The sequence below is a fragment of the Helianthus annuus genome, chromosome 11 (genome assembly GCF_002127325.2).
Source record: "Helianthus annuus cultivar XRQ/B chromosome 11, HanXRQr2.0-SUNRISE, whole genome shotgun sequence".
Taxonomy (NCBI): Eukaryota; Viridiplantae; Streptophyta; class Magnoliopsida; order Asterales; family Asteraceae; genus Helianthus; species Helianthus annuus.
This window is the reverse complement of record NC_035443.2, coordinates 167,283,718-167,310,720: the sequence shown is the minus strand read 5'-3', so window position 1 is coordinate 167,310,720 and position 27,003 is coordinate 167,283,718. Positions and strand designations below refer to the sequence as shown.

The 27,003-nt window shown below is 35.8% G+C and overlaps 2 protein-coding genes, 1 long non-coding RNA gene and 1 other non-coding gene across 6 annotated transcripts; 1 reads left to right on the top strand and 3 right to left on the bottom strand.

Annotated features, from left to right (window-relative positions):
- Nucleotides 1–2,074: 2,074 nt before the first annotated feature.
- Nucleotides 2,075–2,147, top strand: TRNAF-GAA. The gene has a single exon. It is a non-coding gene; the product is annotated as a tRNA-Phe (tRNA).
- Nucleotides 2,148–5,069: 2,922 nt separating this feature from the next.
- On the bottom strand, nucleotides 5,070–9,525 carry LOC110890970 (lactoylglutathione lyase). Of its 3 annotated transcripts, none has more exons than XM_022138625.2 (9): nucleotides 9,401–9,525; nucleotides 9,060–9,188; nucleotides 8,897–8,958; nucleotides 8,435–8,495; nucleotides 6,906–6,985; nucleotides 6,719–6,789; nucleotides 6,529–6,618; nucleotides 6,006–6,120; nucleotides 5,070–5,383 (listed from the first exon to the last, which is right to left on the bottom strand). In XM_022138625.2, the coding sequence occupies exons 2-8, from the start codon at nucleotides 9,150–9,152 to the stop codon at nucleotides 6,008–6,010; spliced, it is 570 nt and encodes a 189-aa protein (XP_021994317.1). In that variant the 5' UTR covers nucleotides 9,153–9,188; nucleotides 9,401–9,525; the 3' UTR covers nucleotides 5,070–5,383; nucleotides 6,006–6,007. The 3 variants fall into 3 exon arrangements, with proteins under 3 accessions (XP_021994317.1, XP_021994318.1, XP_021994316.1); XM_022138626.2 differs by having other exon boundaries at nucleotides 9,398–9,501; XM_022138624.2 differs by having other exon boundaries at nucleotides 9,259–9,496.
- Nucleotides 9,526–17,714: 8,189 nt separating this feature from the next.
- Nucleotides 17,715–18,830, bottom strand: LOC118484128. The gene is made up of 3 exons (XR_004872782.1): nucleotides 18,712–18,830; nucleotides 18,163–18,430; nucleotides 17,715–17,802 (listed from the first exon to the last, which is right to left on the bottom strand). It is a non-coding gene; the product is annotated as an uncharacterized LOC118484128 (long non-coding RNA).
- Nucleotides 18,830–23,690, bottom strand: LOC110888719. Its single transcript, XM_022136230.1, has 3 exons — nucleotides 22,121–23,690; nucleotides 19,109–22,005; nucleotides 18,830–18,850 (listed from the first exon to the last, which is right to left on the bottom strand). The coding sequence occupies exons 1-3, from the start codon at nucleotides 23,688–23,690 to the stop codon at nucleotides 18,830–18,832; spliced, it is 4,488 nt and encodes a 1,495-aa protein (XP_021991922.1).
- Between the last annotated feature and the right edge of the window lie 3,313 nt (nucleotides 23,691–27,003).

Here is a 27,003-nt window from a genome sequence, read left to right as displayed (position 1 = left end):
ACCTTTACAGTGATCAAAACTTGGATTACTAGCTTATATACTGGGCGTTTGGTTCGCGGAAAGATTTGGAATTAGAATTGGAATTTGTATAGGAATTAGAATTTGAAGAAATTGGATTTGGAATTTAAACATTCCAGTTGGAATTGGAAATTGTTGGATTTGTAATCTCAATTCCATTTTTGTTGTGTTTGGTTGTCAAATGAATTGGAATCCATCACCCCGGCACCCACAACCACCATTTTCGGGTCGAAATGCTTCGCGTCGAAGCGGTTCGATTCGAAACGGTACTGATGGAAACGGTTCGGATGGAAACGGTTTGGGTCGAAACAATACAGGTCGAAACGGTACGGGTCGAAACGCTTCGCGTCAAAACGGTTCGGGTTGACACGGTACGGGTCGAAACGGTATAGGTCAAAGCGGTACGGGTCGAACGGTTCGATTCGAAACGGTATGGGTCGAAACGGTTCGCATTGGAACTGTAATCGTCGAAACGGTTCGCATCGAAACGGTACGGGTCAAAGCGGTTCGCGTCGAAACGGTTCGATTCGAAACAGTACAGGTCGAAACCATTAGCGTTGAAACATTACGGGTCGAAACCGTTCGCGTTGAAACGGTACGGGTCGAAACGGTTCGGATCGAAACCAGTATGGGTCGAAACGGTTCGGGTCGAAACGGTCGAAGATTCCAATGAATTTACTTTAATTCCTCCACATATAGGAAATATTTTGAATTCCTTTAGTTAAGGGAATTTAAAGGAATTCATGCCTAATTTCAAATCCAATTCCATTGTCAACCAAACACATGAAGATTGGAATTGGGATTTCAATTCCATCAAATTATGTGAACCAAACATCTTAAGAGATGTAATTCAAATTCTAATTCTCTTAAATTCCATTGAATTCTTGTGAACCAAACGCCCCCTTAGCATACTTACAACATATGCTAAGTCCGCAACTCATAAGCTACACCAGCCAATGATTATTGAGCCTTCTAATTAGGAAACTCGCTCACATCTACATGATTATTGTCGATTGGAGTTCGAGCTATACTCGAGCCCTATGCATTTAACTTCTCAAGAGTTGTGTCTATGTAGTGCGTTTGAATTGCACACTAGTCCATTTTGCAACCATGTAATCTTTACCCCAAGAATTACATATGCAAAAACCGTATATTTGATATCAAACCTTGCTCAACTCCCTTGTGCCATACCTTTTCTATGATAATCATGTATTATGCCCACGAGATATACGATAACATAGAAGCGATTAGCACATTCATAGACTTCGAAACCAGTGGTAACCATATATTGATATTAAACCTTGCATAACTCCTTTGTGTCATCACGATCCATCATTAGGTGATCAGACTTTTGATGTCATTGTTTGGTGCTTACTTTAAACTATATAACGACTTGACAAGCTAACACACTTTTATCTCTTTGCTAGAAGTTATAGAACTGTCCGTTTGCTCAATCACGGGAGTAATTTAACCATAAATGGTGAACTAGATGACGATCGATGTTCATGATGCATTCATAGATAATAACAACATACTCATCAAGACATCAAGTGTTGAATGGTGGAAGAATTGATGGTCATGGATGATTTTAGACAAGTCGTGGTGAAGGGGGTTGAAAGTAACGGCGGATGTAGAAGAAAAAAAATTAGGGATATCTAAATTTTTTTACCGTGCATTCATGGGTATCCGGTATATAAAACGGTGACAACGTAAATTTTGTACTTCGCCAAGATAGTTGAAGTGTATCCTACGCACATACTGAACTGAAATACAGATAGAACCGCCCCTAGTTTAAGGAGTGGTTTATGGAAATTAGTTTTGATGGAAATGGTTTATAACGTTTAAGGTAGATTAAAATTAATTTTATACTTTATAGGATATAAACAAAGTCAATACTTTAGAAACTAAATAATTACCTGCACGTATTTGTTTAATTAATGTAACATGAATAACTTCCCTTAGCTTTTCCTCTTCCAAGACTCACGAATAAAACTTAGCTTTCCCTAACAAAAGCTGAATATTGATAAAAGTGATAAAGGTATCAAAACATCATGAAGCGGGGATAGCTCAGTTGGGAGAGCGTCAGACTGAAGATCTGAAGGTCACGTGTTCGATCCACGTTCACTGCATTCAAGTTTTCTTTTTCACTTTAATTTGCATTGTACTTTAAAACAAGAGAAATCAACATAACGGATTAGAAGTTAGAACATTACACTTTGACCACATTCAATTTTCTTTTTTTTAATGAATACGGATAAATCTTAATCGAGTAAAAGCATGTCATATTAGTTTCTTAGCCTAAAACCGTGCCATTTTCGGTTTAAACGTATCATCCATCTGTTTGGCTTGGTTGCCTGATCGTGTCATTTTTCAGTTTATTAGCCATAAACCTTACAAGTATAGACTTTTTAACTCAAAAACGTGACGTCTTTCAATGGTGTTACACTTTCTCACAATCATTTATAAAGATGAAATGTTTCCGTTGGAAACCAAATTACCCAAGGCTACAGGTGTAAACGAGCCAAACCACATGTGAACTCTTTGAGATTGGCTCGTTAAAAACTTGAATTAAGCCCAACATAAACGAACTCAAGAGTTAGACTCGTTTACACCCCTACCCCTGGTCATATTCCCGACCAAGTATCACATACGGATTCTCATGAGTAACTACGATAGAATTGTTGGTTAGTGATAATCTAGTACACCTAAGATACGGAGCCAATGAATCACCACATCCGCTAGTTTAGCTAGCGAATACCAACCCTTGCTGTCACATCACCACAACCACCTGGAAAGAGCGCCTAGTCATCCAGTGGCGGATCTAGGATTCCGACCAAGCGGGAACGTTTTATAAATAAGCGGTAACGAAATCGAGAAAACGTCAAATTTTTCCAAAATTTACACTAAAAACGTCAAAAAATTTCCGACCAAGCGGTAGCGGAGGCTACCCCTTGGTCTAATATATATCCGCCCCTATAGTCATCAGTCATCACCACATCCGCTAGCCAAACTAGGGGATCATCCATTTTCAAAACAACTTTCAAGATTTACCAAAAGCCATACAAAACTTGCTATACCAACCAAAAGAAAAATCTAAAAAGTTCCCATTTTAGGCCTAATTAAAATGGTAAAACAAAATTGATATATTAACAGATCATGTTTGAAAATGAACAAAGAAAGGCTGAAGAATCGAAATAATAACAGTTCATACACTAATTATATCTAGAGTACAAAGAACTGAGAGAAGCTCTTGATAGAAAAACGAAGAACAATAAATAAAAACAAGATTCGAGAGAGTGAAGGAAGCATACACAACTTTAATCATCGACGTATAGAATAGACAACTCGTGTTGTTAATAAGCATTACATTTTATTACTACTTAATGTTGTAGCGAGAGACTGAAGATGCAAGCCTCTTTTGCGTGTTGATATGAAGAACACTTCAACAAAAGAGAAGTTAGAAAACAGGACAAGAGTAGCGACACATATGAGCAGTTAGATTACAATGAGCTTTAAAAGGTTTGTGTTTGTGAAGTTTCAAAATCGTTTCACAAACAGTTTGAAGTTGTGTTTGGATATAGGTGTCAAGACGGTCAATGCAAGAAGAAATATTTGGATAAGAAGTTCATGAAGGCATAAAAAGGAATGTTTTGTAGCAGCATAATAAAATGAAGATTTCATATTTACAACAAGGTTCAAGATAATTGTTTTCATAAAAATTAGAAGAAATCAAGAATTACACACTTTAATCCTTCATAATATAAACATTCAATGAAAAAAGATGATGTTTAACATGAAGATGTCTACATTAAGTCCAGGGCTGTGGCTTAATGCCACCCTGCTGCCTCAGCTATTTTAGCGTTATGGGGTGTCATCGACCAACCGCGGCGGTTAGGATGGGGGGGGGGGGGCGCCATGGCCCTTCCGCCAGCACCATAATGAGCAGATTTTGAGGGGACCGAGGTGAGTATAGTTTAAAAGGGGGCTTTATACCACACTCTGCAAGTTAAAGGAAGGGGCTTTAAAGCCCCCTGTGTGACGTGGCAGTGAGATGACGTGATAAAGTCATAAAGCCTCTAGGATAGGGCTGCAAACGAACCAAACGTTCAACAAACAGTTCGTGAACCGTTCGGCGGGAAGTTCGTTTGTGTTTGTTCGTTTACTAAGCAAACGAACACGAACAAGAAATTTCGTTCGTTTGGTTAAATAAACAAACATGAACAGAGGTCGTGTTCGTTTGTTTATGTTCGTGAACGTTCAGTAACGTGCTCGTTTGTGTTCGATACTTCATTAGTGTTTTTAGTTTTTATATTTAATTAAATACTTCAAAATTCCAACAAATTAAATATGTAGTAAGTGTCGGTGTATTATATATTCTGTTCATGAAAAATTGTTTGTGTTTGTTTGTTTTCATTTGTGTTCATGATTAGTTTGTGCTCATTTGTGTTCGTCAATGTTCGTTGCCTAAAATTAACAAACAAACACAAACACAAACGAACACAAACATAAAATCTCGTTCGATAAGTGTTCGTGAATGGTTCGCGAACACATATATTTCTTAACAAACGAACAGGAACAAGGTCTTGTTCGTGTTCGTTCGGTTTGTTTACAGCCCTACTCCAGGGGCTTTATACCACACCCTGTGGCCTAAGAGTGAGTGTGTGTGTGTGTGAGAGAGAGAGAGAGAGAGAGATCTATACATGTAATTGGTATGTTATTCATGCTTAATTATTTTAGAATTAGTTTTTTTTAAACGGCTAATCTCTTTAATCCACTATTGCCTGTGGATTTGAAATCAAGACCTTCCCCTTTCCAACCTAAGTGTTTTAAATTAGTTTTATGTTTATACTTAGAATGTGGTCTCTTATTATACTTGTTATTTAAATTTTAAAATTTATTTATTTCACAAAATACATGCATAATTTTTAAGGATTCAACCTTCTCTTTACCTGATCATATCCTAGTGTCATAACATCCTAAATTCTTTTGTAAAACAAATAGACAATTACTTAACAAGGTTTTGTAATCATATTTTATTCCGAGAATGATGATGATGATGTAATCATATTTATTATATCAAGTATAAATCTCGAACCTAAACCACATAAAATCAACATATCAAACGCTAAAATGACTCGATGCGACTCGGTTTAACTTATTATTATCAACTCGTCCACTTTGCAACCTCTATGTCATCCACAAGATTCAATACCAACAATACTCATACACGATGTTACAACTCTTGTACCTTCATCTTGTTTCCTTTTAACTTCTATATGGATGCAGCAACACACTTTAATAGAACACTGGAACACAAAAGACACTTGCTACCAAGAGGTTGACATCCACATACCATAAACATATCCTACAAACACCAAGAAAAAGAAATACATGCCAATAATGGCCAATTAAAGGTTACATTCATAGTAACACAAGGATCAGAATAAAATTCAATGTATTGTCCTATAAGGATTCCCTACCGTTTCTGACACAACCGTGCGATTAGTGAACCTAAAGATATCAATTGTTGGAAATATGATTTTTTTCACTTACATGCAACGTTTTAAAATGAGTAAAGTACAGGGATGGTCCTGTGGTTTACCAAAATTTTGGATTTGGTCCCTAGCTTTCCAAAAGTACACATAGTCCATCTGGTTTGCACATTGTAATGCATTCAGTCCCCAGCTTTTTCCAAAAAGTACATGGATGGTCCCTGTGGTTTGCACTTTGTAACGCAATTAGTCCCTAACTTAAGTCTTAGACATGCTAAAACCTTTAGATTTGTTGGCTGGGGACTAAATGCGTTACGAAGTGCAAACCACATGGACCATCCGTGTACTTTTGGAAAGCTAGGGACCAAATCCAATTTTGGTAAACTACAAAAAACCATCCGTATAGTCTACTTTTTAAAATATGGCTACTTTACTTTACTAAAATTATCAACCATGAAAAGGTAAAAGTGAAAGCTTCAAAGGGACAAGAAATACCTTTACTCTGGTTTTGGACCAGCAGCCTGGGCTACCTCAGTAATGTTTTTAGTGTCGAATATCTCGATCCAGTAGCCATCCGGATCTTTTATGAATGCAATCCCTTTCATTTTTCCTGCAACACGGTTGCTAATCAGCCAATTTTCCCATTAAGAGAAAAATGTTTTTCTTAGGTCGTTTTACAATCACATACGGTTCATATAAAAAACATAATAATTATATGGTAACCTTAAATCAATTATACTACCATTTACAATACATATTACATAATCGACTAATGGTAACCCTAGATGGGACTAATGGCAACTCTAATAGGTAGTTTTGCAATCACTTACGATTCATATAAAAAGCCTTGAAAATTATTACCATCTAGAATACTAAATCAACTGTTGGTGGAGTTATGCAGCTAGAAAATATAAAAATAACAAAGCTAATGACGTTGACAACTAGTTGACTAATAAGCAAAGCATCATAAGTTCATAACATCTAAAGCCGAATGTAAAGTCTATAGAAGTAAAGTAACCTTCATCAGGCTTTTTGACAAATGGAACGTTTAGACTTTCAAATCTTTTACATGCCTTGTACGTATCATCAACTGTTATACCAATATGTCCTGGAGGCAAAAAAGAACCATGTTAGTTGCATGAAACAACGATCTCTCTATTTAGGTAATAATAACATAATGGTGCATGTGATGTTAGATAGTGAAATACCAAATCCTCGAGGGTCTGAGTTCCCGTTATGATACGCTTCGAACTTGGGATCATCCTCGGTACCCCAGTTGCTAAAAAAGTGTTAACAAAGGTTAGATTCAAAGATCGAGCTAGAAATATCGAAATATGCATGAACATAAGAATAAGAACAAGAACAAGAACAAGAATGATTGATGGTGTCTCATACTGTGTAAGCTCAACGGTGGCCTTTCTTCCAAATGTCCATTCAGTACGCTCAACTGGATCTTTAGGAGCCGATGAAGTATCCTGTTGGGGAAAATTCATCAGGAGTTTATCTAATCAACTACATACTACTCAGGTAAACAAATTTGGCGCTCAGATTACATAAAAAAGATACGTTTATGCAGAACAACTGAATCAAACTACTAAGAATAAGATAAGTGCTCAGCACATCGGTGGTCTGTGGATAGCTTGATTTAAAAAAGCGCACCTCAGGCGCAAGTTGACCTAAGGTGCATAGGCTTGCGCTTTAGACTACAAAAAGCGAGGACTGTATACCAAAAGCGCACTTCAGGCACAAAAAGCGCACAGAAAATCAGCATTAGACGCAGTCTTGAGGCACAACTTTTGTAATGTTGTACATATAAGTTATTTATACATTAAACCATATGGGGATGGTTCAAATGAAAACCACTTTTATTGTGAAAACTCGAAAACTAACTAAAAAAGCCTAAAAAAACCTAAAAAACATACAAATTTTTTTTTTTACAATTTTTTTTAGAAAAATCGCTACTTTTTATATATGGAAAAAAATTTTCAAAAAAAAAAAAAAAAAAAAAATTTTTTTGGTTGTACTGCACATGTGCACTAATACGGAAAGCCTAAACCACTTAACCCACCGCCCACCGACACCCCCCAAAAACCTAAACCCCCCACCCCCCCCCCCCAAAAAAAAACCTAAATTCACCCTCCCACCAAAAGCCTACCCCCCCCCAAAAAAAAAAAAAAAAAAAAAAAAAAAAAAAAAAAAAAAAAACCTAAACCCCCCACCCTCCCGAAAACCTAAAACTAAACCCTAAACATAAACCCGAAAAAAACCTAACCCCCCCCCCCAAAAAAAAAAAACCTAAACCCCCCTCCCCCCACACCCAAAAACCTAATCCTAATCCTAAACCTCCAAAAAAACTAACACTAAAAGCTAAACTAGACTCAAAAAGTTAATTTTAAGCATGTAATGCACATTGTAGTACATGTTATATTGCACATGTGCACTACTATAATAATAGTATTGAAAACAAGACGACACCATAAATCTTTTTTTATGTCATAAAAAATATGCTCGAATATACTTGAATGAAAGATAAGAAAATTTGTGATCTTATGGTGCCGTTTTTGTTTTAAAATGATAACGTATGGAGAAATGGGAAATGTTTGAAATATTATATATTTTTTGTTCCAATTTTACCCCTCCTTCATTAAAAGTCTTCCCCCCTCCTTTTTAGTGGGTTTTAGTTAGTTTTCTAGTTTTCACAATAACTAGTGGTTTTCATTTGAACCTTCCCCTAAACCATATATAGTGCTTATTTATGTCCAAATTTTGGGTACTTAGCTAGAAATCTATAATACTAAACAAAAAATATATATAAATAGATTGCGCCTCACGTAAGAAATGTGGTGCACAGTGCACTTTTGCGCCTCAATGCACCTCACACTTTTTAAAACCAAGGTGGATGGTTGCAGAGTATAATCTCTTACCTCATATCCCATAAAGTACAAGCTAAATTTCATATCAGGGAAATCCAGTCTCTTAAGCAATCTGCAATTTAAAAAAAAAAAACACAAACATCACCATTACAATTCTACTTCTTTCTCACATGATGATAATACCAGTGTTGTAAAAATTGTGATTAATCGCCAACTAATCGGTAATCAGTAGTTTATGAATAAAAATTCACCTCGTCAGACCTATTCGTTTTGAAATATTTGAAAAATTATACTTATTATTTCAATTCTATTAATAAGTTTGAAAATGTATATATAAAATTTAAAAAATTGTGTGTATACAAGTTTGAAAAACTACATATCCAATCCGATTATTCCCTATTAATCCCATTAATAAGGAGCTGTACTCCTGTACCCCACAGCCCGACTAGCGCCTACTCACTTTTACAACCGACCACAAAAACTCATGAACAGATGGGACAATAACAAACTTACGACATTCCGAGCACATCCGAATAGAATTTCAAACTCACTTTCGGATCTTTAATCCGATACATCTGAAAAACAAACCACACAATCATCACATCCTCTAAACCAATTAACCTAATTTCTATTCATATCATAAAATACACAATTTAAAAACACATTGATAAAATACCGTTTGTTGCATAAAATATCCTTTGGTTTCTTCATCCGGCGGATCACTTCGGAGCCCCGGATTCTTCGCCGGCGATTCATTATCAGAAGCCATTGACGATGATACAAAACGACGTCGTAACACGGAAACCTGCAACAAACAATGGAATAAACGAAGGTTCAGATTGTTAGAAAGTGAAATTAGGTCAAAATGGCGGTACCTTTGAGGGAGAATTAGTGAAAATAGAGGGGGGGATTGGGGATGTGAAATGATAGGGTTTGTTAATAGCAAAGCGGAGTGAACGTGATAATATAGCTGTGGTTAGGAAAACCGCCATTAGAGGGAGAGAATAAAGAGCTTACTGTTCGAAACCGGAGACGAAAGTAACCTTGGTTGAGATTGCTTATCCTGGTTGTGGATATTGGATTCCGGCGATCAAACGGTTATAAACAGTCTTTGAAATTAGGGATTACAAATTTTTATATCACCTATTTATATTTGTGCTTGTTTGCTTAGGAAATCAAGTTGTTTGTGTTTGTTTGTTAATTTTTAGCAACGAACGAAAACGAACGTTGAGAACACAAATGGAAACAAACAAACATAAACAAGCGTTCATCAATAGAATATATAATACACTTATGCTAGTTAAATATTTTGTTTTACGAAATTTTAAAATATTTAAATAAAATATAATACTAAAAACACTATCGAACACAATCAAACAAAATGAACACGTTATCGAACGTTCAACGAACAAACGCGACCTCAGTTCAAGTTCGTTCATTTAACTAAACGAACAAATTTCTTGTTCATCTTTGTTTGTTTAATAAACGAACGAATACAAATGAACTTTCCGCCGAATGGTTCAGAAAAGTGTTCCCCGAGCGTTTGATTCATTTACATCCCTATGCTACCAACTGAACATATAGACTATCATATTTGGTTTAGAGTTTAAGTAAATAAAATTAATGAAATAAAAATGTCAAACCAATAAAATTTAATCAATCAGAAAATGAGTGATCAATGTAGAACTCACTTTAGTAACCTCACGTAGAACATCCATGATCTGGATAGTCTCGATAACAAATGTTAAATTAACTAAGATAACAATTCAGAAAATGAGTAATGAGTGATCAATGTAGAACTTACTTTACTAACCTCACGTAGAACATCCATGATCTGGATAGTCAATTTGGTCCTTGGTGTTAGACCATGTGTAGTGGTGAACTAACATAATGCCCCCATCATAGGGCATTATCCGACACATGGCATCCTAGTCAGCGTTGGGGCATTATAGCAAAAGTAGCGTAGTGAGGCATTATGCCAATAACCCTCATTCAATCATTTCACAATTATTATTTTTAACTTAAATACTTCATTAAATTAAAAAAATACAATACTAGAAATAAAAAAAATATCCGATTAAAAAAACAAAAAAAAACACTAGAAAATATTACATATCTAAACTACAAGGATCAAAATTTAAATATTTAAAAGTTAATTTTAAAACCATATCTAAACCACAGGGACCAAAGTTGTAAAAAAAGTAAACTTTTTAAAACCTTCTGCAGGCCATCTTCTTCGACAAAAAACTACGGCCAGCCAACACATAAACAAAAAACTCCGGCCAGCCACAAAACTGAAACACAAAACTCCGGCCAGCCACATGGTCGCAAACGATTGGTCAATTTCTAGTCCCTCCAGCGTTTTATTTAAAACGCCAAACACATTTTTTTTTCAAAAAAAACGCCCCAAAACGCCTAGCGTAGTGGGGAGCCGGGCGTTTTCCGGCGTTTTCGGGCGGTATAAGGGGAGAACACGCCCCAGTACGCTTGGTCTTAGAACTATAACACTGCTTACATGGTCTGTTTTTTTTTTCTTTTTATTTATCTATATCCGGAAGACGTGCGTTACATTTGGTTTGAAAAGCATGGTTTTCAATAAAGCATGGTTTTCAATATGTCCCCATATAGGGCACCACTAGTTAGGGGTGTTCAAAATTATCCGTATCCAAAAATCCGATCCGAAATATCCGATATCCGAATCCGAAATATCCGAAAATTCGGATACCCGAAATTTCGGATATCCGAATTTTCGGATTCGGATTCGGATTCGGATTCGGATAGTGATTTTAAAAAATTTCGGATATTTCGGATATCCGAAATATCCGAAAATTTAATTTTTATTTTTTTCGGATATCTGAATATCCGAAAATATCCGAAGTATCCGAAATATCCGAAATATCCGAAAACTTATATTCGGATATCCGAAACTATCCGAAATATCCGGTTTCGAATATCAAAAAAATAATAAAAAAATTAAAAATTAAATAAAAAATGGATATTCGGATATCCGATCGGATATCGAATTTCGGATACGGATAGTGAAATCTAGTATCCGAAAATTTCGGATATCCGAATTCGGATATCCGAATTTTCGGATATCCGGTTTTGAACACCCCTACCACTAGTCCTGGTAGCTAGTGAGTGGCATGTAAGACACATTCAGTGTTGGACATACAAGTGGTTGTTGCATCCAAGTGTTGTAAAAGTCGGATTACTCGGCCGAGTACTCGGTCCTCGGACCCCCTCCGAGGCGACTTCTTCCTAGGCGGTCTCAATTAGTCGGCCTCGGGATTACTCGGGAGTACTCGGTGCCTAGTCGGCCTAGTCGGACGTAGTCGGCCTAGTCAGTCTAGGCGGTCAACGTGGTTTGTTGACTTTTAATCGGTCAAACTCGGTCAAAATCGGCCTACTCGGCCTTGTACTCGGACTACTCGGCCTTGTACTCAAACTAGTCGGACTTGTATTCAGAATATTTGAACTTTAAACATGTTTCATTTTAAATTATACTCAGTTGACATGAATTATGCTTATTTTAACACATAAATAATATATAACAATTAATTTTCTTTATATTTACCATGTCCGCGTACTCCCCGAGTACTCTCCGAGTACTCCGATTACTCCCAACTCCCCAGTCGACCGATTAGGGACCGTCTAGCGACTTTTACAACACTGGTTGCATCTGAAGTTTATCAAGGGATTGTTGAACATAGACACTATTATGCATATAATCAGCATATTCTTTCAAATACCATGTGTCCAATGGTTTATCATCATTATAAAACTATCCCTTTTGTTAGTTAGTACAAGTGGAGTGGTTGAGATAAAGAAAGACGTGTATCATAGTGAAGGTGTGTGTACCGTGTAGTCGTGTAGCTACCAATTCCATCTTTACAATTATTATAATTATTATATTATACATTATATATTATATAAATATAAATATATTATTACGATAAGGATCATGTGAGAAGTGATAGGCTAGTTGAGAAACTTTTAAGAAGCATTCTGGACCACACATTTTTCTAAGCCTTTCGTAATATACACATATGTATAGTTTAAAATTGACTATATACATATGTGTATAACTCCCCCTAACTCGGGGACCGCTAAAATGAAAACCACCTCCAGTTGTAAGAACCACGAGAACCACTTTCTGGCCATTAGATCAAGAAGATGGATGATTGAGATTGCAAGTAGTTAAAATCAATATTATTTTTTTTTTCTTATTATGTTTTTAATATTTTATTGTTAAAGGGTATATAAGTAAATTGTTTTTTTTTTGTCTTTTTATATATATTAATTTTTAATTACCTTTTTGTCCTATTCATTAATTACTTTTTTGTCTTGATTATTTTTTTTAAGAAACAGATTTTTTTGTTACAAAATTTTTTGAAATTAGATTTTTATTATAATTTTTTTTTAAGATTTGTTTAAATAAAAGGTTTTGAATAGCCCTTTTTTTACGCCCGGCCTTTTCAGGCGTCGTTTTTTTAACGCGCCATCATTTACGTTAAAAACTGTACGTTTTGCGTTAAAAAAATTACGTTTTCCGTTTTATGTTTAAAAATTACGTTTTTCGTTTTTATGCCTGGCTTTTTCACGCATCGTTTTTTAACGGTTCGTTTTTGCACACCGTTTTTTACGCTCTGTTTTTTCAAGCGTCGTTTTTTTAACGCGGCGTTTTTTACAATCGTTTTAACGCGACATTTTTTTGTCCCGTTTTTGTCGTGGCGTTTTTATGCCCGTATTCACGCCCCTTGTTTAGGCGCCGTTTTATCACACGGTTTTTACGTTTTACAATTTACGTAGAAAAGTTTTACGTTTTACGTTAAATAGTTGTTACATAAAAGTTTACGTTTTACATTTTACGTTAAAAAAAGTTTACATTTTACGTTAAACTTGTACGTTTTACGTAAAACTTTTTACGTTTTACGTTTTCCGTTAAAAAATTTTACGTTTTACGTTAAAAAATTTACGTTTTACGTTAAAAAAGGTTTACGTTTTACGCTTTACGTTAAAAAGTTTACGTTTTACATTTATAAATTTACGTTTTACGTTAAAAAGGTTTACGTTTTACGTTAAAAAAATGGGCAGGTATTTACGTAAGGTGTCGATTGTTTAACTAAGCGCATGTATGTAGCAATCAAACAAACAAACTAGACCTGAACTTCTTTCTATACAGGTTTTGTACACTCCATATATCTTGATTGAACATAAAAAAAAGAAATTTAGTATGGACTACAGATCAAGATTCCCTTTAAAATTACAACATTAACAATCAATCAGAAAATCAAGAATCTTTTTATTCTTCATCAAGCTATATATTTAATCCAACTTAAACGAATCAGCCATTTTACATCCAAAAATCTTGTTAGTAATTACCATGTTTAACTAAAACCCATTACAAAACCAAGCTCAGTAACCGAAATATGAGAAAAGAAAAATAAACAAACTTATATTTACCAGAGGGTTTTTTCCCACCACCTAGGGTTCCGCAACCACCTAGGGTTCCGCCACCACCCGCAACGCCACCTCCACCGAAGATGCCGCCGGAGATCAGCGACAATAGTTCGAGATCCAGATTTAGGTTTCCAATTAACCACATCAGCATTGGAATCAGAGCCACCAAAAGCAGAATTAACAGAAGAAGATCGGGTTCAAATCAGACGATTGAGGGCAAACGAACATCGAGCTTCACTTTCTTCTCCTTCCGTTCATCGTCGTCGTCATCGGAGGTGGAGCTAGGGTTCCAGTGACTGGATCTTCGGTGCAATTGTTGTTGTTGTTGTTGTTCGAGAGCTCGTTGTTTGGAGATTAGAAGAGATGTCGACTTTCTTCTTCTTCTTGTATGCCAACTCCCACCAACCACCTCCCCACCACCGTCTTCCGTTGCCAACCAACCACCTCCCACCACCGTCCTCCGCCGCCGACCAAGCACCTCCCACCACCGTTTTTTTTTTTTTTTTTTTTTTTTTTTTGAAGATGATAGTTTGAGATCTGGTTATTGTTTTGTTTTGAAGATTTTTTGTTTTGAAGATGTGAGTTTGAGAGAGAGAGAGAGGAGATAAGATTCAAAAGTGAAAAGTGTGATGTGATAAAAAAAAAGTCTGTAGACTTTAATAAGGCTGACAGAGGTGACATTTGGATTAAATGACGAAAATACCCTTGAATGTATAAAATAATAGTGTATAAGTGGTAAAGTTTGATCGGTGGAAAGTGGTTTTCGCGGTTCTTACAACTGGGAGTGGTTTTCATTTTAGCGGCCCCCTAACTCAATATACATATATGTATATAGTCAATTTTAAACTATACATATGTGTATATTACGAAAGGCTTAGAAAAATGTGTGGTCCAGAATGTTTCTCAAGTTTCTCATATAGGGTGGACTTCTCTTAGGATCCCTACCCTATTAATTTCTAACATGTTGAACAACTAGTAGAGGTACCCGCGCTTCGCTGCGGATGGCTATGTAGACTGCTAAATTATAAAGCATAATTATATATTAGCCTTTGAAGGCGCCCATACATTGAGATGTTTACATACCAAAGATTATGCCAGCATACATTTGATTATTTCTAACATTTATATACATGATAACTAACTAAAGGTGGTGAAGCCAAAGAAGTGATAGTGGTTCACATAGATTGCATCCCAAAAAGCATGACTTCAGAAGTGGAGTGGACCATTTATAGATGGTAATGAAAGGTTCAGCAGCAAAAGAAGTGATGGTGATTCACTAAGATTGCAGCCCAAAAAACCATGTCTTGAAAGTGGACCATTGTTGTGTATGCTGGCCAAAAGGTTAGCGCTAGTTACGTGTGTTCTACATTAGTCCTGCTTGGATTTTGGAGCATTGGCGGACTTCATCTTCTTGCTATCTTCGTCTGAGAAAGGTCATCAAAGAAAACATTTATGATATAAGTACTCTATGCCAACATCCAATAATTAAAAATATTAGCATACATGTCATACATAGCATAAGACATCTAATACTTGTGTAAGATAATACGTCATACTTATCTTGGTAGTTGCAAAGTTTTTGTATTATTTTATCAGTTGTTCATGAATAAAAATAAAAATGTATTGACATTTCATATCACAAAACCATCAACAGTTATTTAATAGTTTTCTATATACATAGTTGTACTGTCATTGTCAATCATATTATGGACACAGGTATACTTCATTGTCTTTTGATATTATGTGAAAATATATGATCATACTAAACCATATGCATGTCTCTTTTAATCATCTATTGGTGTCAATCAAGGGGTTGTAGTCTAGTTGTACCAATGTATCATGAAAAGGTAGCACACCCTATGAGATTAAGGATTCAATTCTCATGGTGGATCAAAGTGTAAATTTAGACATAAGATTAGAGTTTATATGAGTTAGCATCTAAAAAAAAGTCTACTATCATTGAGACTTTTCGACAAACCAAACATTTATAATTGCTTTGCTAGCAAAAGAACACCAGTTTGACATCCTCTCAGCCAGCAAATACAAAGAAATGCCAACGTCATCAGGCAATAGTTTTGATAAGTGATTGGTGACTTTTGACGGCAAGTTTTGACTCTTTTTTTTCTTTTTTCATATAATAGTGATTTATGTGTGATGCCAAATTGATTATTATTGATATATGTGGAATGAGCCATTAGCAAACTTAACAAAAGTGAATTCATGAGTATTACCAAGGACATGACAATTTTAATAATAAAATTGATATTATACCTGGTGAGTTGAGAAGTTGCCTTTTGTGGACATGCATATTTGGTGGAGTGATGGGGGAAATGGTAGCTGCTTTTGAAACTGGAGTGGGAATCGTTTCTTGTTGTGGATCTAGTAAAATACCAGGAGAATTAACAACTATATATGATGAAGTAAATGAAAGTGTGGTAGTGTAATTACCGTCAGAGACTGGTGGTATTGTTAAAGCATTATTTTGTTCTTCTGCTAGAGTGATGAGGGAAATGGTAGCTGCCTCTGAAACTGGAGTGGACATCATATGTTGCTGTGGATCTAGTACAATACCAAGGAATTAACAATTGTATATGATGAAGCAGATGAAAGTGTGTTAGTGGTATTACCTTCAGACACAGTCAGTGTTGTCACGACGTTCTCTTCTTCCTCGGGAATGTTAGTATGATCGGAGACATTGTTGACAACGTACTGGGAGGAACCTGACTGAGGCCGGTTGTTAAACTGAAGGTGAAATGTTTTAGTAACACCTTTAAATGCTTCAATTTTGTCTGGTATAACGTAGGGATCAGTGTAGCCTTGCTGGATTATGAGCTCTTCACACCGGGTTTGCACGAGTGAATTCATGGCTTCATCAAAGAGAGTAACAGTAGCAGTGCCTGTTGTATCTGCTATGGTCGCGCAAAGGCAGTAACTGTTGTTGTAAATTTGGTATTGTATTAGTAACACTGAATATATTGATGTACACTACGTGTATTTATTGAGAGTGCTTACAGTAACTTTGGTTGTTCTACATCGGGATGGTTTTCGCATGCTAATGTAGTTGACTTTGGAGTTAACTTTTTGTTGCATTGTACGCAGCCTTTGTAGTACCATGTCCTTCCTTCAGTAGTAAAGCTGATGATTGAAGCAACACATGTGAATTTTCTTTCCTGTAGTAACACAAAGAAATTGTATTTAAAGCATTGTTAAAGTGTACCGAATTATTGATGTTAGATTTTATGCTATAAATAAATGAACTAATTAGTGATCATCTAACATACAATTTGTAATGAAATATTGGTAAATATCTTACACTATTTGTTGAAGGATCCTTTTCAGCCAATTGTCTTAAGGTCACCAAGTTCCTTTGATTAATAGAGATGGCTGTGTATCTCTCTTTGAATCTATAAAGATTCATATTTGACATTGCAAAATTCTGTCAGGAGTCTCAATATGATGTATTTCTATAAATATTTATGTATAAATATGTAAACACACACACACACACGTCCTCTCTCTCTCTCTCTCTCTCTCTCTCTCTCTCGTATGTGTGTATACAGTGTATGTATGGGAAGGTTGAATAGTTTCTTACCTGGCAGCTAACGATGATGCTTCCTCAATATCAGGGTTGATATATATGTGGGTAGGGGCAGTCGATTTCATTTGCAGATAATTAAATTCGGACACCTTAAGTGAAGTTATTGCAACGATGCATGGGAAAGGTTCTTGAATCAAAGCCTCTTTGTTAACCGTGTTGGCTACCTCTTCCCAAAGTGCAACTTCAATGAAATTTTCACTGGAAAATGAGTTATTAAATATCAGCCTTTGTGCCAGTACGATACAATTATTAGTGATAAAGCGAGTCTACCTGTCTTCTTCAACTAAAAGCTTCATCAGTCGCTTGTTTGTTTTTGTTGGACCATCAGAAGTAATAGTATCAAACCTGCCAATGTAGTCTGCAGTGGACATTTAGTGTTAAATGGTAGCTAAAATTTTACATGATGTAGTTAATATTATTATAGTGAACTTTCCATTTGGACAACAAATTATGCTAAGTAAATAGAAAAATTATCATAGTTTGAGCGCTATTAATGAAGTCGCTTGATAATTGTCAGTAAGGTTGTTTAATCATATGACAATTTTGTGACTAAGTAAAATTCAGAAACATAAATTGGAGTTGGGTTCCCAGTAGTGTTACTCCGAATTCAATGAATGTCACATTGATTACTTGAGATGTTTTTTAAAAAGTAAGGAAGGCACTTGTTAGTCGAAAAATTATGTGTTTATATCTGAGATACAAAAGTAGGTGAACGAACCTGTGAGCAGAAAATGATTACCCTCACGGTCTCGCAGCCTGTTAAACGGGATAAAGTTGAAGTAGTTAGTAGGGAAAGCAGAGTCATCTATAGGTGTAAAGTGAGTTCCCCGTCCAAGTTTGATGGTAGCTGCACGTGGTACGACATTATGGCTCTGCCTTGCTCTGGCAGACAAATAATTTGTCACACGGTAACATGATTGCAACACAAGCTTGGCATCCAGGAATGCTTTATCACGTTTGCTACCGATAGCTTCAATTGCAGTACCCTGTTTAAACTGTTAGTGTTAGGAATCTATGGGTATGCATACATATGTAAATAGCTTATATAATAAGCATATATATATATATATATATTATTGTGAAGATAGGTTGAAGTATTCAATTTTGAAGCATATTGCTACTGGTAAAACAGGGGATAAGTTGAAAAATGTGTAGATGTATATATTACACAGTTAGTATAACCAAGTTTCTTTTTAAAACCTCAAATTCTTCAAGGGAACATTAGATGGGAAATTTTTTTGATATAATGATGGAACAAATACTGTACCTCTCTGTCAACAAATAAGAAGCAGTACTCCTCTTTGTAGACAAATGAAAGCCATTTTCTGATTACACGTATTTCGATCGGTTCTGCACCGTCGCCAGCTGTAATACTTGAAATGCTTTTACAAGCCATTAGCAGTTTCCTGTTAGCAATTGTAGCAAATGTTATGTAAGTGTATGTACTTAAGGTCACTATAAAAAACATGTATGTATAATGTGCACATGCATAAATTCAACATTTTACAAAATATATGTTCATTTGTATAGATGTGTGTGTTCATGTATTAATATGTGTATATATACAATTATAGGCATTTGTAGTTGTTTATATTAATCTATATTCACATATAAATACATATATATATATATATATACACACTTACATACATATGTACATGTACCTGGTTGGAATGTATTTCATCTAGAAAGTTAGAGAAAACCATGTTTTTTGTTTTTGTTTGAGGGGCGTCTTTTTGTGGAATTATAAGAACTTTTAAAGCATGAAGGGAAGTTGCTCTAGAGAAAGCTACGTATAGTTGGCCGTGGCCGAAAACTGGCTCAGGCAGGTATACGCCAATTTTATTTAATGATTGACCTTGGCTTTTATTTATAGTCATAGCGTAACAAACTTTTATTGGAAATTGTTTCCTCTTAAACACAAATGGTAATTGCTTGTCGTTGTGTACAAAAGTAATTCGAGGTATATAAACACGATGACCTACAGCAATTCCAGTTATAACTTGAGCCTCAATAATCTTTGGTAACAATCTAGATATTAATAGCCTTGTTCCATTGCAGAGGCCTGCAGTCTGATTAATGTTTCGCAACAAAATTATAGGGGTGTTGACTTTCAAGTCTAAACGATGCGGCGGTAATCCGCTGAAACTTAAGACGTTAAGATATTCGATTGGATAAAGCATTTCGGTATCTCCTCTATCATTTGCGTGTGGGATCATTGAATCTGAACTTAAGTAGGTTACAGTTGAGTCTTCACACATACTGAGGACTAAGTTGTTGATTTCATCAGCTGTTTTATTTTTAGGGCAGACGATAGCTTTATCTGAGAACTTTGCCATTGTCGGATTGCGAAGCGTGTCTTCATCGTAAATGAATCGAATAAGTTCAGACAAAGAATTATCATCAAAGGGCACAAGAAACTCCGATGGAATATCTATATTTTTACTGTCGGAGTCGTCTTCTATAATAGGTTCACCTATCTTACCATCACCAACATCGAGTAGCCATGAAGAAAACCACGCGATGTCCGCTTTGTCCTTGCTACTTAGATTAGGTCGATGAAGCCGCATATTTTCAGTTAGCTTCATCACTTTGAAACAACTCCATAAATATGACTTGGGCAAGGATGAATTAATGATGGCAGACTTTGTAGCCTTTGGTTTAACAGGAAGTGTCTGTCTAAAATCGCCGCCTAACAATACTGATTTTCCACCGAAAGGATCACATGAATTATCTAGTATATCCCTGAGTGTTTTATCAAGTGACTCAAAACATCGCCTGTCACTCATGGGTGCCTCGTCCCAAATTATAAGAGAAGTTTCTTTAAGAAGTTGCGCTAGCTGGGTATTTTTTTTTACGTCACAAAGGGAATCATCAGTTAATTCTAAAGGTATCTTGAACCTTGAGTGAGCAGTTCTTCCGGATGGTAGCAATAAAGAGGCAATCCCCGAAGCCGCAACAGCTAAAACTATTTTGCTAGAAGCTCGTAATGCACAAATAATAGTTGTCCATAAATATGTCTTACCGGTACCTCCGTGGCCATAAACGAAAAGCAGTATTTGTCTTTCTTGTGTGATTGATTTGACTACTAAATCATAGATGGCAAATTGTTGGGGATGAAGAGCATTTTTTAGAAGTTCATGATCAGAGGACATTTTCTGTATGTCATAGTTCTTTTCTTCCATTAAAAGACGATTCTTTAGAATGGAAGCAAATTCAGAACGTGGCATGGGTAAGCCAAAGTTACAAAGCGATGAAGAACTTGCGCTAGAATTGAGAAGTAGTTCAATCTCAAATAAGACGTGTTGTTGTAAATCTTCATCGCTTATGTTAGTAGGTTTAAAACCAGTAGCCCGTTCGATATTTAAGACAACGTCATCACTCATAGCACGCCAATGGTCTCTCCATAGTGATAATGGATTTGATATCTCGCAAAATAATAACATGTGTGTAAAGAGAGACCGTAGTTCCTTTGAAGTAGCCCAAACGGATGCTTCCGTGAATGCATATGTCCATTCATCATCATTATCAAGTAGGCCGAGTTTCTCACATGCGTTCCTGTATGTTGGGAAAATCTCCGTACCAACAGTGCGTATGTCCGAGAAATTTCGGCATCCAGTTTGATGGCCTAGTAGCATACGTAAGTAGAAAGTCTCGCCACAAGACGGATGGACGTATATGAGTCTTCCTATAGCTGGCGTTCTATTTGTGGCCCTACGTATCCAACATCTTCCTGAAGTGTCCCACCTGTATTCTGAAACATAGTCAACGTAACGAAGATGTCGGCCTTTATCGTCTAATATGTTGTTGTGTAGCCATTCTGTTAAGGTCGTTTTTTTTGCTATAGGATTGTCCACAACGTTTTGTAATTGTTGCGAATCGCGGAAACTAATGTTTTGCATATTCTCTAAATGCACAGCCAGTACTTGAACGGCAGGATTTCTACTGTGAATAGGGAAATCAAATATCCTCCATGCGGCCTCATGTGGACATATGAAACGACCGTCAACGAAATTTTTAATTTCATCAAATGAAGACGAAGATGTATGGTTGGGAGCATGAGGAACATTTGATGTTTTTGTAACTGTAAAACGAATGCGGTCGGCGCCTTTAGATATGTACTTAAATAGATACTTGATAACCATATTCCAACCACAATATTCGACATTAATATGCGCATCAAATCGAAGCAGCAAGTCTTTGTTGTAAGGAACAACAAATGTGTTATCCAAAGTGACGCCATTCTTGATGACGAAGAAACCATCCGCCTTTCTTTTGTAATGAGCATAACCTTCTTTGTCGAATCTTGTGGCGGATTCATAATTTTTTGGAAAATTCTTTGAGCAGGTGCCGTCGATCATGCAAGGAGCACTTGGTTTAGGTAATCCGCAGGGTCCATGTAACATGAGTTCGGTGACAATTTTATGAAGAACCGGCTCTACCGTCGGGTTCGGAATCTCAGCGGAGATGTAACTATCAATGTCATCTGGACTTTGTATTTTGTTACATGGCTTAACCCACAAAAGAGTATGACAATGAGGTAGCCCTCTTTTTTGGAATTCTATAGTATATAAATCTAGAAATAAGAATTAAACAAATGACAAAGGGTAAATGGAATGATCAAAATTAGTGATGAGAATCAAAGAAAGCGCAAGGGAAATAGGACACGGAATCACCTGCCACAACCTCACCAAAAGGAGCACCGGAGCGTAAATAGCCCATGAAAGCGTCAACTTTCACCCGGAAAATTCTAGCGATAATGTCCGGGCGGTCTTGCACTTTTACGTGTGGCGTTTCGGCTAAATATCGTTTAAGCTCCGGCCATTTTACGTTGCAGGTAAACGTTATGAAATATTGGGGATTTCCATGTACACGACAAATTGCTAATGCATCTTGATAATGTTTGTACATGTACCGCGGGCCACCAGTGAAAGATGAAGGCAAAACGGTCCGCTTACCAATGTCATGACAATTTGTATCACCTCGTATCAACGCGTCATGAATGCCTTGCAAGTATTCAGTTCTAAAAAGATCTTGATGCGATTGTATGTATTCTAATCTATTTTGTTCGATACAAATATACGCATCTACTAAATATTGCTGAAACAAACGTCCACCCCTAAGCAAATGAGTGTATAAACTAAAGCGATCATGAAGATGATAGCTATAGAACATGTTCATAGTAAGTTGCTTTGGACGTGATGAAGCATCATCCACTAACCGAAGCTCCGGAGTCCACCCTTGTTCTCCGAAAACAAACAGCAATGGATACTGCAACGCCATATATAGAGAGTGCAACATACTAACACGTTGAGGGACGTCATCTTTCGGACGAATAATTATATCAAAATTAGATGCTCTTACTTCATCTTCATATACAATAGCACCAATCGAGCCAATTGATGGGGTATCGTACGACTTTTCGTTTACGTTGCTGTATAAACGAATAGCAAAATCAGGAACATCTGCTGATAGAGAAAGGTCTCGAGCAGTACGGAAAAGTCTCACCACCTTGTTAATGGAATCTAACGTTTGTAGTAGCAGTGCAACAATATCCGCATCTAAAGACGATGCTCCATGTTCACCAAACACATGAAGTCTATTAGAAAGTTCATTCTCGGTATCGTATATGTACATTTGCAAAAATCGAGGGCGTTCGCCAGAAGGGGGGCAAAGAGATCCAATACGGTGACATATCTGACCGCTGACTTTGAAAACATAAGGCCCAGAGGTTAAATTTATAGAGTCATCAGTAGTCGCGCCAAAAGAAGTCATCGCAAACATGGAATTATAAGCACGAATATTATCTAAGAAATCATGTCTTTTGAAAAGGTGCTTTATGTTGTCAGGAGGTTCGCGTGGATGTTGTAATCTAACTCGACCACCCTTACAACATTGGTTGTACCGCGGACGTCGACTAAGAGGAGAAGCTTTAAGGCGTTCATCAAACCAAAAACGCGCATTACAATACTCACATACCTCACTACAGTTGCCAATATCTAAATACATGGGCGAAATAGACGACCCTTCAGACAAAGGTGGTTGGCGAGAAGTTGATGAAGAAGACGTTTGAACATGAGATACTTCAGTTCGAGCATTCTTAGCTAAAATTGCTCTACGTCTAGCTGACAATATCTGTGAGCTATCAGAATTATCACTTTGAGGCAAAGGAATTGAAATAGACTGCTCTCTACTTACCGAAGCACGTTGTCTCTTGTTTTGGCGAGCCTTTAGTTGGTTTTCCATCCAATATGTGTTGATTTAAGGATCACAACAGTAATACGAACGAAGTAAACCTATAACGAAGGAATCCTAAAAAGCCTAAAGAAAAATAGGTACCCCTAGATAGGGAAAAAGCACATATGTATAGTATCAGACCTGGACATATTTATTATAATTCAAAAAAAGAGTAACTTAGTAGTATTACCAATTTAATATTGTCATGAACTTTTAAACTAAGACTGGAAAAGATAGGAAAACATGACAAAAAAATCTGGATATAAACTTTCTGGTCCTTAAGTGCATAGTAGGTAGAAATTGACCCAACTGAACACTGCTATGCTGATCTCTCTTAGACTGCGTATTTAAGTAAAAATAATTTACCAAACAACCTCACAACCTGGACTTATATATAAAAACTCGGTGCCTTCTTTTTAATCCAAAATGAACCACACTACCATAATGCATATTTATATGAGTAAGGTGAAAAAAAGATAAGTACCTTGGCAACACAGTGAACCCTCTTGATGACTTTCCAACTTCACTTCTTTATTACCAACGACTTTACAAGACAAGGATTCCTGCATATGATTACCGTTCACTGATTATAATAGTTGCTAAACATATAAAGATATATCAGAACAATGGGAAAAAAGGTAGCTTAATGGTCTACATTCGGGATGAGATCGGTACCGGTACCGAAAATCCCCAAAAACGGGTACCGGTCCCGAACCGGTACCCGAGCCATTATTTTATAGCAAATTGGATTTAATAATCCCATTTTTCGTAATTGGTTACTAATACTCCCAACTGAGAATTCTTACGACCAGTCCCAAGTTTCTAGCTTATTTTTTTAATGGACACCCGTAAAAAAAAACATAACTCAGTAGTTTTTTTGCTAATGTGGATAGTTTTACGCTGACATCGATGATGACGTGGATATTTCTTTGTTTTTATGCTGATCTGGACACAAAATATAATTTTTCCACCTGATATGTCCACGTCAGGAAAAAAAACTAATTGGGTTAAGTTTTTAACGGATGTTCAGTGAACAAATGGTAAGAATATTCTAAGTTTGAATTATTTTTGGCCAACTAAGAAAATGAGGGATTATTTTAATCCAACTTGGCATATTTTAAAGGAAATTCCATGTGGCCAACTCGTATATGGGCATTTAGCAATCGCCCAATGGTGGTGTCGCCGTGAAAGAGTAAGAAATGTAAAGTGGAAATTCAACATGGTTGTATTCATTAATTTAATATGAACCCTATAAAGTTAGACACACGAAATAATGTCTGAACCCCTATAAATTTACACAATATCTACTTACATCAATATAGCAAATGAATCAATGGTTTATCTCAACAGTAAAAAATCATAATTCTAGGAGAGAACAATCATAGTAATTAGTAACACATTGAAGAACCATTCATTCGAACAATCAAATGACAGAAACCATTAAATTCAGTCGAACAATCAAACGACAGAAACCATTAAATTCAGTCGAACCATTCATACACACATACATTAAGAGTAAACTCAGTTCAGCCACCAAAATGGCTCATCTGAGAGTTGAAATGAGTAGTTTTAGGGGAAAAATCAAAATGGTTCAATGCTATATTGCTTATATGGCGGCCATTGACGACGGGTGGTGGTGGTTGTGAGAGAAGCGGTGACACTTATTCTAATAAAAGCAACTTTGGCTGACCACGTTGACTGAAAGTACTTAATTGACTTAAAATTTGAAAAGCCTGTTTTTATTCTATATACAAACTCTGTAGCTTTAAAACACCATACACAAATATGTGAATGCAAAAAGTGGACAAGATATGAATGCAATTAATTCAACAATAAAGGAAATACAAAACAAAAACATGTCTTAGTGAAAGCTAAATGCCTGAAAGGCCATTAAATGTTAAGAACCACAAGTGAACATAAGGGCTTTTGTAAAATGCTGAACGAAACACTTCTGATGCGAACAAAAGAACCATATATATTATACTACAATAGAAGAACATAAGACCATATATATATATATATATATATATATATATATATATATATATATATATATATATATATATATATATATATATTATACTACAATAAGCCCCACGAGGTCAATTCCCTCCCCCATAAGAATCCCACACGCAAAATTGTTTCTTTTTCACTCCAAACAGATAAAAAATCAAAACCCTCAAATGCTTGAAAACCTAGAAGTTATTCATAGATTCATGGTGGCAAAAAGCATATTTCACAATTTAAGTTGTTACTCTTTTTTTAAACCAAAATTGCGTTAATTTCACAACATAAGCAAAATTTTACACTAGAAAACAATATACAAGCATTACATCACAATACCTAAGTAGAATTTTACACCAGAAAACAATATACAAGCACTACATCACAATAGGCATAGGTTATGTACAATACGGATCTGATAATTTCACTACGCAAGTAGAATTTGACAGCAGAAAAGAATATAGAAGCATTATTATATCACAAATCACAATATTGTTGCGATCTTTTCTACCAAAAACAGAATCTTTATCTTTCTTGAAAACCCAGAAGTTGCTTAAGTTATATAACAAATCCAACAAAGTTGTAAACTCATGAGATGATAATTAAAAAATGCAATTTCAGAAAATACGAATGCAAATCACCTGAAGAAGATGCCCTATTCCATTCCAACCGTTGAAAGCAATGAAGAGCAAATTTGATACTGAATATAAAGTGGAAAACCTAAGTCTAAACCCTAGCAATTAGGGGTGAAAACGTGTTAACCACAAATGAAACTCCTTAACACGTGGAATATCATAACTTCAGATGAGTGTCAAGATGGTGTGTTTGATTAAGTGTAATCTCTGAACACGTGGAGAACAATGACCTCTGATGAGTGTCACTCATCAAAGTGTCAAGATTTTTAAAGTCAACAAACTTTTGGGGCAAATATAGAAGACTCAAAAGTAGAGAGGAGAAATACAATAAACTTAAAAATACACTATGTTTGCCACTTCAAATTGTAATGGTATATAATACTGTAGTTTCGTAGTTTCATTGTTTTAAGTTTTGGCACAAAAAAAGTTTTATTTTTTCTTTTTAACTAAACGTTAAAATGGAAGCTTTGAGAATTTGAAAGCTAAATGGTAAAATGGAAAAGTTTGACTGCAAAATCATATGAAAATTACCATTTGTATTTTATTAAAACTCCTAAGTTATTTGTATTTTTAAAAAGTTCAAAATCAATGGATGTTCAAATAAGTTATAACTAGAGAAAATTAAAAAGAAAACATTGTTAATAAAAAACTTTCTAATAAAAATATTACTTTTCAGTTGTTTT

Coding starts and splice junctions, on each gene's coding strand:
- LOC110890970 (XM_022138624.2), bottom strand. CDS start 9,375: ATGGCGGTTTTCCTAACCACAGCTATATTATCACGTTCACTCCGCTTT. Junction 9,189..9,258: donor TCACTAATTCTCCCTCAAAG/GTACCGCCATTT, acceptor TGTTTGTTGCAG/GTTTCCGTGTTACGACGTCG. Junction 8,959..9,059: donor GATATTTTATGCAACAAACG/GTATTTTATCAA, acceptor TTTGTTTTTCAG/ATGTATCGGATTAAAGATCC.
- LOC110888719 (XM_022136230.1), bottom strand. CDS start 23,690: ATGGAAAACCAACTAAAGGCTCGCCAAAACAAGAGACAACGTGCTTCG. Junction 22,006..22,120: donor TTTTGGTGAGGTTGTGGCAG/GTGATTCCGTGT, acceptor TATATACTATAG/AATTCCAAAAAAGAGGGCTA. Junction 18,851..19,108: donor ATGAAATACATTCCAACCAG/GTACATGTACAT, acceptor AATTGCTAACAG/GAAACTGCTAATGGCTTGTA.